General features: G+C 38.8%; 1 protein-coding gene across 1 annotated transcript in view; it reads right to left on the minus strand.

The window, feature by feature from the left end:
* Positions 1-3,470: 3,470 nt before the first annotated feature.
* The window catches only part of LOC127435222 (pleiotrophin-A-like), a 56,878-nt gene continuing 42,521 nt past the window's right edge, over positions 3,471-17,827 (minus strand). The window contains exons 2-5 of the mRNA XM_051688505.1: positions 15,660-15,748; positions 13,887-14,060; positions 12,610-12,768; positions 3,471-5,690 (exon numbers count right to left, since the gene is read on the minus strand). Coding sequence (XP_051544465.1) covers positions 5,635-5,690; positions 12,610-12,768; positions 13,887-14,060; positions 15,660-15,747 — 477 coding nt within the window. The 5' untranslated portion in view covers position 15,748 and the 3' untranslated portion in view covers positions 3,471-5,634. The remainder of the gene's footprint in view (positions 5,691-12,609; positions 12,769-13,886; positions 14,061-15,659; positions 15,749-17,827) is intronic.

Raw genomic sequence — 17,827 nt, forward strand, 5'->3', positions numbered from 1 at the left:
GAAGGAAAGACATGCAAATCTGGGATGGCTTAAAAGTGAGTCAATCATGAGAGAATTTTCGGTTTTGGGTGAACTATTCCTTTAAGAAGACATGGATTAAACCACTCGAGTTTTATGGATTACCTTTTATGCTGCCTTTATGACCTTTTTGGAGCCTTGAAAGTTTTCGATCCCATTGACTTGTATTGTATGGACAAAAACACCTCATACATCCTTCAAAATATTTGCATTTGTGTGCTGCAGAAGAAAGAAAGGAAAGAAATAAAGTCAAACGAATTTGGAGCAGCATGAGTGTGAGTAAATGTTTAAAGGAGAATTGTCATTTTGGGTGAACTATCCCTGTAGAAAAATACAAAATGTAAAAAGATGTTTAAAAATCTAAAAGCTTCAAAGAAATGAGTTACAGCTCCTAATATATAGCCTACACTTTCCCTTAAACTACAAACAAACACACTTTTTGCTGTTAGAGCTGAGCCATCTTCATCCATCATCATCATCATCATCATCCTGCTAATCAAACTGACAGCACAATTAATATACAGTAAAAGGGCTTGAATGTTTTTACGTTTAATCAACATAACAAAAACATTCTGCTGTTCTCTATATTTCTTTATGTAAAAAAAAAAAAGAGTTACACTAAAAACAGGTGTAACATATTTCATTTATAATAGTTCATTATTTACAGTGGTTAGTTTAGCTGTAAATGATTGTTTCTTGAAATACATTTCTTCTGTAAGCACAACATTTTTTTGTATGCTGATACCTGTTGTGTGTGTGTATGTGTGTGTGTGTGTGTGTGTGTGTGTGTGTGTGTGTGTGTGTGTGTGTGTGTGTGTGTGTGTGTGCTGGTCACACACATGTCTTTTGTATGATTTGCAGGCCCATGACACAGGGATCCATACAGAAATATCTTTCCATTTACATGCTCTCCAACAGTGTGTGTTATCCCTGGAGTCCCTCAAGCCTCTCATGAGTGTGTTTCTTGCATTGTATGTATCTGTGTGTGTACAGAGTGTGTATGTGTGTTTGCAGAGAGAAATTATCTAAGTTTGGACAATCAGCATGTGTGTGAATCTCAAATTTAGCGTGTGATGGAGGTCACGCGTGCTCACACGGCCGTTAATCTCTACAATGGCTGCCAAAGACACACTATTACCAACCTACTGACAAATACACAATATTAATGTTTTTTTTAATCAATGAATGAATGAATGTTACATTTATATAGCGCTTTTCGGACATTACACTCAAAGCGCTTTACACAGTGAACAGGGGACTCTCCTCAACCACCACCAGTGTGCAGCATCCATCTGCAGCCATAGTGCGCCAGTACACTCACCACACACCAGCTATTGGTGGAGAGGAGAGAGTAGAGTGATAGAGCCAATTAATGTATGGGGATTATTAGGAAGCCATAATTGATAAGGGCCAATGGGGGAAATTTGGCCAGGACACCGGAGTTACACTCCCACTCTATATATACTCTATACTCAATATGTAAAGTAATTCTGCTGTATATGAAATATGAATGTAGTGGTAATCACACTCTGATCGGATTACAGCAAAAATGAACCAAGCCATACGAGGCCATTAAACCTGACAGAAAATGGCGTGAAAAAAGCTAAATGAAGTTGGTGGTGGCCATATAGCGACAAAAACGGTAAATTAAACCAGCTAAATTTGTATATTCTAAAGAGCTTTATGGCTATTCTTGATCAAGGGTACAAACATGTGCATAAAAACTAAACAGACAGTCCAACTCCACTTGTAAGATTGTATTTTGGCATAAGGACGGGCAAGGAGGAGGCGGGAACCGGCTGAAAAAGGTTTTCATTAACGAACACAGACACACATGCAGCGCGGCCGTGTCTCGCTCTCCTGATCAGCTAATTCAGTGCCGGCTGTGCACCATCACGACTCGGCCAAGCCCTCCTCCTCGTCACACTACTCCCCCGCCCGATTCAGGCCGAGGTGCCACCGGACTGACTTACTCCATCCCCCCACCTCAGGAGAGGAGATACCGCCCTTCTGGCCGTTCCGTCAGCCGGTGGTCAACCCTGCCTCCTGTGAGCCTGGGGGAGAGATGAGGGGAGGCGTGGGGAGAGGGAAATGGCGAGCAGAGACACACAGAGAGAGAGAGAAAAACTTGCTCGCCGGTTCCCGGACACGCTGTCGCCCGGCCCCCAACCGCTCCTCCGCCCTGTGGTGGATGACAGCTCGCTCCTCCCCCGGTGGACAGCAGTAGTCCTCCGGCCCCTGGTGGATGGAACCATTCCTCCCCTTCTCGGCGGCCGGCAGCGACCTCTCCGTCCCCAGGCAGATGGCCGTGGCTGCTCCCCTGGCGGATGGCAGCGGCGAGGACTCCGCGACAGTGCATCCCTCCTCCCTCCCAGATTTTGGCAATACTGTAACAGCATAAGGACGGGCAAGGAGGAGGCGGGAACCGGCCGAACAGTCAACATAAAGGTTTAATGATATAAATGAACTTAAAACAATATATAACATAAACGAAGAAAGACACATATGCAGCGCGGCCGCGTGCATCTCTCTCTCTCTCTCTCGAACTGCAGCCTCCGGCTCCCCTTTATCTCGCTCTCCCGCTGACCAGCTGATTCAGCGCCGCCCGTGCACCATCACGGCCCGGCCACGTCCTTCTCGTCACAATACCAATTTGCTTCCGTTATGTTTCTTTAATTGACACACCCCCAAAATCGTCGAGTTTCTGGCACTCTTAAATACGATCATTCTGACAGGTAGCTAACTATAAACTTGCCAAAAGTTTTCCCAACTTTAACCGTACTCAGACAGATTATCCTCAAGCTGTTGCTCTGCCATGACAGTAGTCGATCTGTACGAGAAAACGTACAAACGTGGTGCTCATTGACGCATGTGTACATAGACCAACAATTAAAAATAGCGCAAATGGAACGCTGTGAACAGCCCTAATGTGTTTCTGCATTCTGATAAAAGCACAGACCTGCCTCGTACCCGAGGCGTGAATTTTTATCAATATACCAAAAAATAATACATTTTTATCAGCTGATTTTCGGGGTCCTTCCAAGGGTGTGTGTGAAGTTGTATCTATAGACCCGAGTGTGTGGACAGCGCCTCCCAGAGGCCGGTGTAAATACTGAATATTGTTTATTTCCACCGCTAAAGTGTCGTGGTTTCTATTCACTGTGAGTTGTGGCTTCCATTCAGTAGCTGTGTGGTTTGTTATCAGCTTAACGTTTGTATGACATATACAGTCGACATTCTATGTGTAGCACAGCTGGTGTAAATACATGTGTCTATTAATTAATATGAATGTTTTTGATCTTTATTAGAGCAGTGATCAGAATGGCATTTGGGATTGTTGATCATTGATCACGATGAAGCAGTAACATAAAAGTGTATTTATAAGATTTGCTGTATTGTGTCGATATAGCTACTTTTGGAGAAGGATTCTAGCAAATAAAAGTGATACGACAAATATTTCTGTGTGTTTTATTAATTTAAGCATTCACACAAGAGGACACACATCTGAATCATTTTCATTTATGGATGGAATTAGAGGTTTTATTGACTAGGAAATGAAGTTACATCCATGAGCTACATACAGGGGCGTAGATTCTGGGGGGAAACAAGCAAGTACAACCCCCCCCCTCCATTATTTCTACCATGATCAATGGAAACATGTAAATGCTTCACGGTGCCACCCCCCAATATATACGCCCTTGGCTACATATGAACAGTCAATACAAAATCCACCTTTATTTAATTTTATGCATGCATTAGTTTGACTCTAAATGTGTATTTTATCCGTCTTATTGTACAACAGAAGGAATTCAGTGGAATATTACACAATTCACAGTGCAATGGAATGGAATGGAAGCTGTCAAGCTCCAAAAAGGACAAAAGAGCACCTTAAAGTATCATAAATGTATTCTATATGACTTGCGCTTTATTCCAGCATCCATTTTCACTAGTAGAATTTCACTATGATCTTTCGGTCACCCCTATTCAAAATGCATGTCTATTATTTATTTCTTACTAGTTCTAGACTAAACATATTTTGGCCTATTTTTAAGACTTACATATTTAAATTTCATACCAATATTCCATCAAATTGAACTGTGTAATGTTTAACTCTGTAAAGCCTGACATATGAAAGAATTGTCAGAAAATTCTATTTTTTACATTTAAGTGTTTTTAGTACCATTAGACAAACTATGAAAAAGAATTCGTAAACAACAAATTGCACGTTTTTTAATTTTTGATACATTAGGCTTTAAAAGTCATTATCCTCCTGAGGTCCAGCAATTAATTTTTGTTGAATGTGATGGTGATTGAGAAATATTCCTCAAAATCCTGTTGTATTATATTTGATACATGGATTTCTAAGGGAGATTTTCAATAAAATAATATTCAAAATTTTAATCAAGCACAAGTTGCTTATATTCAGCAAAAACTCATTTTAAAATATCAGTAATAATATAATAATTACTGTCACTTTTACTTTAATAAAATCAGCAAAGATTTCACATTAAAAAAAATATTATAATAATAAAAACGAGTGCATGAAATACAAAAGCGGACATTTTTGAAAAATTAAAAAAAATGTTTTTCCATCAAGAAATGCCCGTAAACATCCACCAGGTGGTAGCAGACATCTAGTACACTAAAGACAACAGGATTTTCGGCGCATTTAGATTATGTTAATGATGCACAGGCTTTAGAAAATAGTGTATCAAATTTGATACAGGTGGCGTTATAGGGTGATAAAATAAAAAATAAATAAATAATTGAGTGTTAAAATTTATATCAAATAAAGTCAAAAAGTTACTAGTTCAAATATCCATTCTTGACATCAACAATGGAATTAAACTAGTAAAAATGCTAATTTTTGTCATTTGTAAATGCATTTTCAACATGTATTAGATATCTGGAAAAAGATATCTACTAGTGAAAACCAAATTACCAATATAAATAAAATGAGCATTTTTACTACCAGGAATGGACATTTGCACAAGCAACAATGTAATTATTTATATAAATATAATTTTTACTAGTAAGAAGTGCATTGCTGATATGTGTATTTGTAATTTTAACCAGTAAGAAATAATTATAGATATCTGTAATTGCGTTTTGAACAGGAGTAAATGACAGACCATTTTTTATATCAAGAATGAACATATTTACTAGTGTAAACCTCACACACAACTATTGTATGGTACTTTATGGTACTTGTATGATGATTTTTGTCCTTTTTGGAGCTTGATAGCGTCCATTCTCCTTACATTGTATGGACAAAAAAAGCAGCGTAAACATTCTTCAAAATGTCTTTTCTGAAAGTCATACAGGTTTGGAATGACATGAAGGTGAGTAAATAATTTTCCCTTTAAACAAGAAGCTTTATTTAAATGTCCGGCCCTGAAGGCCTGGAACAGCATTAGAAGGTTAAGCACAATATTTTAGCACATTCATTTGTATTCCTTACATATTTTTTCCATTATTCAGCAAGATGTAAATGAAAACTATAAAAGATTTTAAAATCTTCTGTTAGACAGAAAAAATCATTTCTTCCTCTCATGAAGGCAGATATATCCACCCTCTGTATCTCTGCCTGAGGGAGAACGATCCGCTCCTCTCGTCTCAGTCTGTCTGGCTCTGTTCCTTTTTCTTTCCGTCTCGTTTTGGTTTCCGTAAATCTGTAGAGAGATGAACAAGGATCAGTCACACACACACACACACACACACACACACACACATACATAGACAGACTATATTCCAAACATTTAACTTAATATGTTTTATAGACTGTTAAACAGTCTATTTTTACTGTATTACTATCATAAAATTGTAATTGTAATACTGCTGTGAAGTATAAGTACATTTTAAAATAATATATACTGTATATGCAAATGAAAGAAAAACCAATCTTAATGTTCCCAAAAACAGGCATCATGTTCTTTAACCTCCTGAGACCCCGCGTCCACATGCGAGGACATTACGTTTTGGCTTCGCTATAAGCTGTGCATAATTTCATTTCATTTAAACTGACTGATCTCAGTTCAGGAGACTCTGGGCTGTCATTAAAGGGTTAAACTTTTGATGCACGAGTCATGTGACAAAACAACACGGCGCCGATCTCAGCTGAGTTTGTCTTTGGGAGAAACGGCAACAAAACTGTATCTGGTAAGAAACCTCATTCAGTTTTTACATTGAAACCTGTTTGAGTCAAAAGATTAGAGTCTCTAGTTTCATCCGATATGCCATTTTAAAAACCGCATTGATTTATCGCGAAACAGCACGCTGTTAAACACAATGATCACGTATGTGGACTATAGGCTAATCTTCCTAAAAATATCCTATATTCACTGTGCATTATCACACCACATCCAAAAACTGGAAAATTTTGCTTTCAGAGGCTTTATATGGAGTTAGGATGAAAATAAGGTGCATTTCAAACTGTTCTGAGACCAGTGCAGACAGACAGCACACTGGAGGTTAAGTCATTCACTAAATAGGGAGCAAGGGAGCATCCTATAGCTCTCTATGCAGTTAAGTGCATTCACTCCTAAAATCTGATGAAAAGTTCAGTTTCAGGCTGCGGATGAGGTTTGGATCACTCAACATGTTTGACAGACATGTGACAATGATAATCAGTACATAGATTCAGAATTTATAATGTATCATTTTATTTTAACATGGTTGACAGTGATTGGATGATGCTGGACATTACTTTGAATCTGAATTAATTATGCTAATTTATGATTAACATCTCAAAAACATGAATAAACAACACTCCTGGAAACATAATAAACTATTTGATGAAATAAAATCAGACTTTCTATAGTTTTGTGTTATTTAAAATTTCACAACTTAGTCCCGCTGTGCACATATGAGGACATCAGTTTTTTGGAAAACTATTTGGTATAAAAAAATAAAATACAAAATCATTCACCTCAAATTATACCATTGTTATATTCTGATATTTATAAATCTGCATAAATCTCATCACAGATATGAAATGAACCTTGACTTTGATTAATTACCATTCTTTGTGATTTACCAGACAGAAACAGAGAAAATCACCTGTTACTAAAACTGTCAAAAAGTCAATATTTCTCATCAACACCTGCTGTCTGTCGTCGTGTCTGAACTCGTCACGGGTCTGAACTCTCAAGTTTCCACACAGAACAATCAACATGTGGAGAAAATCTTCAAATCGTTAGTGGCTCAGAAATGACACATTGTACCTTTAATACAAGCAAAATGATGTCACCGTCCAAGAGAGGTAGACTGAGACTTTACAACATCATTGTGCATCTTTGTCAGCGTTCTCTTGTATCCAACCAAACAGAGCTTGAGAAAATGCCACTGCATTGTCTCGTCTTGAATGTTATCGTGAGTGATGCAATGTCCCCTCCGACCTGCCGTACTGAGGGACATGGTAACAGGTGAGATAGCCTTTACTGTGTGTTTACCTGTTTACCTCTCTGCTCATTCATCTGTGACAGTGGCACCCTCTCCCAAACCCCCACAATCCTCTCTGCTGTGCTCTTATCACCTCAAACAGACCCGGACGACAACACCCTCACATGTGTGTGTGCTGTTGAGGGAATAGAGTTTCTAATCACGTCTGTCCTGTGTTTGCTGGCACACTGGAAAGGGCATGAATACACATTTAACTGTATTGCACCTGCAGATATCACACACACACACACACACACACACACACACACAACACTGTTCAGCCATTCCCAGAGGAACATTTTATTTGGGTCACTCTTTCATAGCTCAGGAGACTTCATGGCCTTTTCATTTATGTTTATGATTAACCACATTCATATGTGGTTTGAAATAGGATTAAAATCAGATTCATTCATGAAGGAATTTTAAATAGTTTTTTCTAGTCATTTGGAAATACGAGCTGCTCTCATAAAAAGAAATGTGACTGTGGCGACATTATTGCAAAATGATACTACGTGGTTCATTACGCGTATCGTGGCCGTTCCGAGATGAAATGTCCACTGTGTGGCGCTAAAAGCGAGTTAAATGTTCTCCCAAACAGATGAGGTTTTTAAGGTTAATGCTCTATCGAGTTTTAAATCAACAACACCAACCTCCATAAACCTAAACCTAAAGCAAATGTGAGATGAAAAACGCAAACACAAACGTCATTTTGTGGTGCTTTTATGATACTTTCATTTACATTTACATTTATGCATTTGGCAGACGCTTTTATCCAAAGCGACTTACAAACGAGGAACAGAACAAGTGATACCTCATAAAAAGACAGTAACATTACAGTGCATGTATTCCAGGGACAATCCCTCCAGAGCAACCTGGAGTTAAGTGCCTTGCTCAAGGACACAATGGTGGTGGCTGAACGGATAAAACCAGCAACCTTATGCTTACCAGTTCTGTGCTTTAGATATGGCTCACTTTCGGCTCACGTGTCGACAAAAATAATATAGCTATAATAACTTAAAATAAATAAATCCACAAATACATACAGTATATAAATAACTAAATAATTTCACATATTAGTGCATAAATAAATATATAAAAATAATTAAATATGCGAGGAGATATACAAATAATTAAATAAATAATTTAGATAAATAGTGCAAATAAATGCTCCCATTAGTGCAAAAATAATACAAAATAAAACATAAATAAATGGTTGGCGTAATGCAAAAATGTTAAATGAAATTCCAAATTAAATATTGATTTTTAATTCTGTATTTCTAAATTTCTACACGATATGCCGATTAATTAATCGCAATTAATCGCAATTAATCGCATACATAAATATTTGCTTAGAAAGCCCCTCAAATAACAATAATTAAATTTATAATGATTAAATAATTATAAATAGTTATATTTAAATTATAAATAAAATATATATACATTATAATAAAAAATTATAATACGCATAATTAAAATGCATTAAATTACTTTGGCACACAAGTAAAGCATTAAAAAAGTCAATACAAAAAGTGGCTTTAGAATGCAATATATTGTTTATTTTTATATTATTGAACATGAGCCAATCATTGGCCTACAGTTCACAGCAATCCATTATGCAAATAAATTAATCAATCAGTCCGAGATTTATTATGAGGGCTTGTTTTTTTGGGGGGATTTTTCTCCCCTTTTCTCCCCAATTTGGAATGCCCAATTCCCAATGCACTCTAAGTCCTTGTGGTGGCATAGTGACTCGCCTCAAGCTGGGTGGCAGAGGACGAATCTCAGTTGCCTTCGCATCTGAGACCGTCAATCCGCGCATCTTATCACGTGGCTTTTGAGCGTGTTACCATGGAGACATAGCGTGTGGAGGCTTCACGCTATTCTCCACGGCATCCATGCTCAACTCACCACGCGCCACACCGAGGGTGAGAACCACATTATAGCGACCACGAGGAGGTAACCCCATGTGACTCTACCCTCCCTAGCAACCGGGGCAATTTGGTTGCTTAGGAGACCTGGCTGGAGTCACTCAGCATGCCCTGGATTCAAACTACCCAGGCCCCCATTATGAGGACTTTTCGAGCATCTCAGTTGCATTGCGTGATAAATGTACTGTTTGTAGTTTGCTGTGTCAAGTTAAACGAAGTTTGAAACGTAAAAAAACATGTCTTGAGATCCTTGCATTAGGATTTGCGCTCCATCAAGCTGTGCTTGAAACATGGAGCTCTAAAATACCCATTTGAATGCAAGAACGTGTTCTCATCTTGTGTTGTCTGCTGTTAGTAAGTGTGGTTTGTTCTCTATATAAGCTGCATATTGCCTATACAGCTGAAGTTTCGCTTACTGCCCCCTGGAGAAAACAGGTGGTACGTCAAGCTTGAATTGCACAGGAATATTCCTTATTATGGTCCAAGGACATGATTAATTTTTTTTGCATTATTTCTTGAAGAATTAATCACACAGAATTAACTCATGAAATCGACAGCCCTATTCTGTAAACATTTATTTATTGCTGTATGTACTTCCGGATGTATTGTTCCTTCGCAAATCATGCTAATGAGAAGAGATGTCAATCAATCATCTATAGATGACACCATTGGCTGATCATTGTAAAAGTGACTTATGACATTAATACTGGCATTACCCAATTTTCACAATCAATGAATTAATAAAAGTTGAGCAAAGGATCTCACTCTCACGATACTCCAAATGATTCACTGCCTCAGAGCAACTCTTCGCCAAACCGTTGCACTCCACTGTCTACCACGATAGTTTGACAGTGATGCATGAACAGCTGTTGACATCTTCTCATTAGCATGTTGGCTTAGGAAAAATACAAACGGAACTGCATAGAGAAATAAATGAATGATTAAAGAAATTAAGAATTAAAAATACATTGAGAATTTTTTCCATTTCCCCTTCCATTTATTTATGTTACATTGTATTATTTTTGTATTGATATGTGCATTCATTTAATTGTTTATTAATTTATTTGTATTCCTCATTGCACATTTAATTATTTATATATTTATTTATGCAAGAATTCAGGATTTATGTATTTATTTATTTGTGGATTTATTTATTTATTTATTATCTTTGCAGGTTTCGTTCTCCATAGACCCCAGTCTTTTACATCACAAGTGCAACCCTCCATCGGTTCAAGTACCACGCAATTTGATCGCACTGTAAAAACCGTGTAAATGTAGTTGTTGTAAGTTATGTAATGCAAACGTTAAAATGAGTCATGCGCTATAGTAAGTGTTTAGATGTCATAAGATAGCATTGTGTGAGGAACAGAGCGAAATAAACGGATTATCTGCCGTTTTACTCGTGATTTGTGTGAAAGTGAGATTGTAGCGCCTCTAGTGTTCATTTCGAGGAGCATACAGCGAGCCAGGTAAATACAAAAATGTAAGTATAGTAAAGTATTTTTCTTGCCAAACAGACCTCTATTCCTCTGATGTTTGATGATGGATTCGGCCCTTTAAAGTCTTTCATGGTGGCTGCAGCACTTGAGCTCCAGTCCAAATCCTGATCAATTTGACAAGTACGCAGGAGCCCTCAAATCCATTACAGAGCCAAATCCATCTCCCTTACACTTCCTCTCTTTCTCTTTCTTTCTTTCTTCCATTTTGCATCATCTTTAGCGCTTGTCTACAGTCAGCACAATCCAAGCTAAATCAAATCACAGTGTATTTTAAATGCTTCTTCAAGGGTGAAGTGTGTGTGTCCTTTTTGCAGCAGAAAATTAAATCTAAGCTTTTGTTTTGAAAAATGATGCTTGCAAAAGATTAAGACAAATTCTCTTTTGAGTAGACCGAATCGTTGCCAACATTTACATTTGCATTTATTCATTTAGCAGCTGCTTTTATCCAAAGTGACTTAAAAATGAGGAATAGAACAGCACAAGTGATTCATCATAAAAAGACAATAATATTAGAAATACTGTGGTAAAGTGTTGCCAACAATCAAAAACAAAGAAAGAAAGATCATCATTTTAATCTAACCTTTTAATCACTCCACTCCTGCAGTTTAACTGCAATTGAAACGCATACAATTATTCTGTCACCAAGATTAAACAACAATCTCTAACTTTGTGCGACCCCACATCCACATGCGTGGTCGTTATAGTTTGGCTTCACTGTCCACAAAGCATAAACCTACTGAATTGTGTTCACAAGACTCTAGACTGTCATTTAAGGGTTAAACTTCTGGTGTACCGAGTCACGTGACACAACAACATGACGGCAAATTCCTGGAAGCGCTTCTACGGGTGCAGAGCCAACAAAAGTGCCTCTGGTAAAAAACCTCTTTACGTTTTTTCATTACCACGTGTTTGTGTGTAAAGAGGAGAGTCTATAGTTTCGTTTGATATGCTGCTTTAAACAATTCATATATTTTTTGTTTGTCAGCGCCCTGATAAACATGATGTCCACATACGTGGATTTTGGGACATTATTCCCTCAAAAGTTGAAATGTTAGTTATTTTGAATACATTTCAACATGAACACATCTGTGGGTCATTTCGCTTCATTTTAATATAAATGTTGTTATTTTATTTTGTTATCACTGTACAATACGGTTCTGTTCATTAACATTAGTAAATGCATTCCTATATTTACTGTACATTATCACTTTGAGGATAAATGTGTTCATCCAAAAACTGATAAATGTGTCTTTCAGAGGCTTTATATGGAGTTAGGATGAACATAAGGTGCATTTCAAACTGTTCTGAGACCAGTGCAGACAGACAGCACACTGACGGTTAAGTCATTCACTAAATAGGGAGCAAGAGAGCATCCTATAGCTCTCTATGCAGTTAAGTGCATTCACTCCTAAAATCAGATCAAAAGTTCAGTTTCAGGCTGCAGATGATGTTTGGATCACTCAACATGTTTGACATGTTTCTGTTGAAGCCATCCGTCTGCTTTAATTCAACTTCACCAATTAGAGAATCACGGTAAACAAAGCGCACCAAAGGACCGCCCACTTCCCTACACTCTCAAACTTCTTATATATTTGTACATATCTAAATATTTAGAAAAAGGACATGTGATAGTGATATGTGTTATGTAATGTTGTGGTGTCTCTCTGCACACATTCATTTACTCCTTTGTGTGTGTCAATGTTTGTATGTGTGTGTGTTTGTACCATGCAGCTTGGTCTTGGGTTTGCCGCAGGGTTTGGTGGCGCTGACTGTATTCGGGCAGTTTGCGTCCATCAGCGCTCGCTTCAGCGCGCCGGTGCGTGTCTTCATTCCCGTGGTGGAATCACATTCCCCCCATTCCTGGAAATCATACTTACATTCGCCTACAGAAGACACACAACACACACTTAAGTGCTTGACTTTAGCATGTGGAATCAGTTCACAAAAATGATACATGCACCATGTCAGAAATTGCAACAAAGAGCAAATGATGTTTTACTGAGTGAAACAGGATATTCAACAAGGGAAAAATGAAATGCATTTTGTTTGTTGTTTATTATTTTCAGTTTTTCATATACTTTGTGTTTTTAATGTAAATTGACTTGTTTTAAATCAATAGTTTTCCATTTTAGTTTTAGTATACAATAAAAATTCTGAAATATACCTGTCAATAAAGAGAATTCAGAATCTGACTTTGATTTTAGAAGTACTTTGGACGATGTTTAAAATGCAACACCTATTCAACACTCTCGTTTCTTTATTTTATTTATCTTCTCATTTCTTCTTTCATTCTTTCTGTCTCTGTGTGTGAGCGCTCTCTCTTTCTATGCAGGAATGCATGCAGGTTAAACTGCTTCAATCAAGCACAAAATTGTCTCTAATGACATATTTAAAGGCAAAGATAATGTAATTTCATGCAGGAGCCCTGCAGCTGAATGGCCACTGTCCTGCATCCAGACCCTCAAAATGAGACCAGTGTGGAAAAAGAGCTTTTAAAACTCACAGAGGAAATATTCTAAACGAGACAGCAGCATTTCAACACTAAACTGCACTGACACAAATGCTGAACTACACAAATCTACACAGCAGGATTCAACACTGAACAACATTTAGTGCGATCATGTTTCATTAAATCAGAATTTCCTGATGTGCTTTCTAAGCGAGATTGTCTGTACGGCATGTTTCACATTCCTAGAGAGAGGCTTCACAGTAAAACACCCTAAAGTTTCAGTGTTTGTTTATAGTTTATGTGCACACCTAAAATCCAGAGGGAAGGTGGCATATGCTTTCACAAACACAAACACACACACACACACACACACACAATGTGCTCTCACCACAGCCGTGTCATTCAAGAGTATGAAAATCTGCTAGAATCTCCTGCTTGTTATTGAACAACGGAGGCTTATTTCTCATGATCCCTGTGTGTGTGTGTGTGTGTGTGTGTGTGTGTGTGTGTGTGTGTGTGTGTGTGTGTGTGTGTGTGTGTGTGGCTTCTCACCTCCAAACTGTTTTTTCCAGTTGCAGGGAATTTTGCAGCGCTGGGTTCTGATGGTCTGTTTACAGTCAGTGCCGGTGCGTGTTCCCTCTCTAGTGCCCAGACCACAGTCACCCTCATTAGCCACACACACGCTCCACTGCCACTCACCACAATCCGATTTACGCTCTTTCTTACCTGTATGGAGTAATATAGAGCAGTGTGGGGTAAAATAAAGCCATATGGGGTATTATAGATCAGTTAGGGGAAATATAGAGCAGTATGGGACAATATAGAGAAGTATGGGGTAATATAGAGCAGTATGGGGTAATATAAAGAAGTATGGGGAATTATAGATCAGTTAGGGGAAATATAGAGCAGTATGGGACAATATAGAGAAGTATGGTGTAATATAGAGCAGTATGGGGTAATATAGAGCAGTGTGGGGTAATATAAAGAAGTATGGGGTATTATAGATCAGTTAGGGGAAATATAGAGCAGTATGGGACAATATAGAGAAGTATGGGGTAATATAGAGCAGTGTGGGGTAATATAAAGAAGTATGGGGAATTATAGATCAGTTAGGGGAAATATAGAGCAGTATGGGACAATATAGAGAAGTATGGTGTAATATAGAGCAGTATGGGGTACTATAGAGAAGTACGTGGTAATATAGAGGCGTATGGGGTAATATAGAGCAGTGTGTGGTAATATAGAGTAGTAATGGGTAATATTGAGCAGTACGGGACAATATAGAGCAAAATGGAGTAATATTAAGCAGTATGGGGAATATAGTGCAGTATGGGACAATATAGAGCAAAATGGAGTAATATTAAGCAGTATGGGGTAATATAGTGCAGTATGGGACAATATAGAGCAGTATGGGGTAAGATAGAGCAGTATGGAGTACTATAGAGCAGTATGTGGTAATATAGAGCAGTGTGGGGTAATATAAAGCAGTGTGTGGTAATATAGAGCAGTGTGGGGTAATATAAAGCAGTGTGTGGTAATATAGAGCAGTAATGGGTAATATAGAGCAGTATGTGGTAATATAGAGCAGTATGGGGTACTATAGAGCAGTAATGGGTAATATAAAGCAGTGTGGGGTAATATAAAGCAGTGTGTGGTAATATAGAGCAGTAATAGGTAATATAAAGCAGTGTGTGGTAATATAGAGCAGTGTAGGTTAATGTAAAGCAGTGTGTGGTAATATAGAGCAGTAATGGGTAATATAAAGCAGTGTGGGGTAATATAAAGCAGTGTGTGGCAATACAGAGTGCTATGGGGTAATATAGAGCTGTATGAGGTAATATAGAGCATAATGGGGCAATTTATAGCAATGCGTGGTAATGAAGAGCTGTATGAGGCAATATAAAGCAGTAGTGGGTAATATAGAGCAAAATGGAGTAATATTAAGCAGTATGGAGTAATATATAGCAGTCAGGGAAAAATAGAGCAGCAAGGGACAATATAGAGCAGAATGGGGTAATATAGAGCAGTATGGGGTACAATAGAGAAGTATGTGGATATATAGAGCAGTATGGGGTAATATAGAGCAGTGTGTGGTAATATTGAGCAGCAATAGGTAATATTAAGCGGTATGGTGTAATATAGAGCAGTCAAGGGAAATATAGAGCAGAATGGGGTAATATAGAGCAATGAGTGGTAATGTAGAGCAGTAGGGCATAATATGGATTAGTATGGTGCAATAAAGAGCAGTATGGGGTATTATAGAGCAGTTTGGGGTAATATATAGCAGTATGGGGTAAAATAAAGCAGAATGGGGTAATGTTCAACCTTGTTTCTCCATTTTCCCACCATCTGCCAGCGTCTCTGTGACAACCAGGAGGGCTATAAAAGCCACACACACCCACTGCTTCTGCATGCTGGGAAAACAAATACACACATTATAAGTATAGCTCATAATACAACAAACATCAAACTGTAAATCCTTCATCAACAACATACAACAAGAGACTCTCTCTTTCTCTCTCTCTTCTCTCTGTCTCTCTGGAGGAAGAGTAAAGGTGGGTTGAATAATTAGTAAGCCATTTTATCCCAAACGCATGACTGCACTTCAGCTACAGTAGCGGTACAGCCCAACAGCGACATCACCTCCATTTCAATTACTTATGGGGCTCCCTGTCTCTCTTTCTCTCTTCCTAATTCTGCTTGGCTGATTTCCTACTGTGCCCATTAGCATCAGTTCTCTCTTTTTTCTAGTTCTGCCTCATGCTAAAAATGCTCATTTTCATTGGTTGACAAAACCTGTCAAGAGTATCTCCAGGTTAAATTTCATCCCAAAATCAACAGAGAAATTAACACATATATTTTGCATTAAAAAATGAGGTAAAATGTGACTTGGAATTGTTTCTGTGAGGTGTCTGCATCTCTTTGTGCTGATCACAGTGGAAGTTATCAGGGATGTCCATTCGGCTGACACCTGAGCTGTTCCACTTCAGTCTGACTGTGAAATCATCAGCGCCACATAATAACCGATTTCAGTCATTTGGGCAAAAACCTTCCAATCAAAAACTCACGAGTCATGATATACAAACACATTCTGATCGGTGATAACATAATCTGCCCTCCAAACCCTGATTAAACGGGATCTAGAATTGTAATTTAAATTTCAAGGAAGAATAATAAAAAGGTTCACTCAAACATTCAATTTGTTATTATTTATTCACCCTCATGTCGTTCGAAACCTGTATGCTGAAATGTTAATTTATTACATAATTTGACTCATTTGATTATGCTTCATTGAGTGTACTTCTTACGTGAATTTTCTTCATAGAATTCATTATAAAATATAATCACGTCTGGTAACATATGTATGTAAAGGCAAGAAATAGCATTTTAGCTTAGCATAAAGCTAAATGTTTACATGACTGTTTACACATTTATGCTGCTACAAACTTCAAAACCCCACAGACTGTACACAACAACATCCTTTTCCGATTGTATGTGGATTCTGATCATAGAATGAGGCAGAAAATCCATTATTTGTACATTTCTATGCAATGTTAAAGGCTACATTGGTTAGCATTTCTTGTAAAAAATACCCTAACAACATAAAAAACATTGGCAAGGCTTGTAATCGCGTATTTATTGGATTTATGTTTCATCTGTTAAAGCGTGCCCTTCTGGCCCCGCCTGCCGGCAGGTCATCCCCACCTCTTCGGACCTGGGAGGGTGACAAGGGGAGGGACAAACAACAACAACAAAAAAATGAGAGGGAAAGGCCAACACGGAGTGACAGCGGGAGAGAGAGAGGAGAGAGAGAGAAAAAAAAAACGTACTCGCCGGTTCTCCGTAGCCTGGTCCTTGGCCACTCCTCCACCCTCTAGTGGACGACAGCCACACCTCCTTGGGCGGATCGGAGGTAGTCCTCCAGCCCCTGGTGGACGGAATGCCCCGCCGCATTTTCGGTGGACGGTAGGGGTCTCCCCCGCCCCTGGCAGTGGTTCTCCCACTCCAGGTGGTCAGCCAGGAGCCCCTCCCCGCTCACAGTCGGCGGTCCTCTCTTGACCCCGCCGCGTTTTAGTGGCCGGTAGGGGTCTCCTCCACCCCTGGCAGCGGCCCTGACCGCTCCAGGTGGTTGGCTAGGAGCCCCTCCACCCCTCGCGGTCGGCGGCCGTTCCTCCACTCTCAGGCGGCCGGGCTCCTCCGTCCCCCGGCGGATGGCCGCGGCTGCTTCATTGGGGTGGATGGTAGTGGCGAGGACTCTGCTACGCCGCATCCCTCCTCCTTCCCGGGTTTCGGCACCAATGTAACAGGGTTCAATGTAAAGGAGGAGGGGAGAACTGGACGAAGAATCAAAATAAAAGTAAGCTAAATATTTTACTACTCCCTAAAAGATATTAATGAAATAAGTGTCACTGGTCTCTGTGACAGCTCTAGACTAAAATGTGTCCACGGACAATGACGCTTTCGACCTGTCAATCATTTTGTGCATTCTCATA

This window comes from Myxocyprinus asiaticus, chromosome 45 (genome assembly GCF_019703515.2).
Source record: "Myxocyprinus asiaticus isolate MX2 ecotype Aquarium Trade chromosome 45, UBuf_Myxa_2, whole genome shotgun sequence".
Classification (NCBI taxonomy): domain Eukaryota; kingdom Metazoa; phylum Chordata; class Actinopteri; order Cypriniformes; family Catostomidae; genus Myxocyprinus; species Myxocyprinus asiaticus.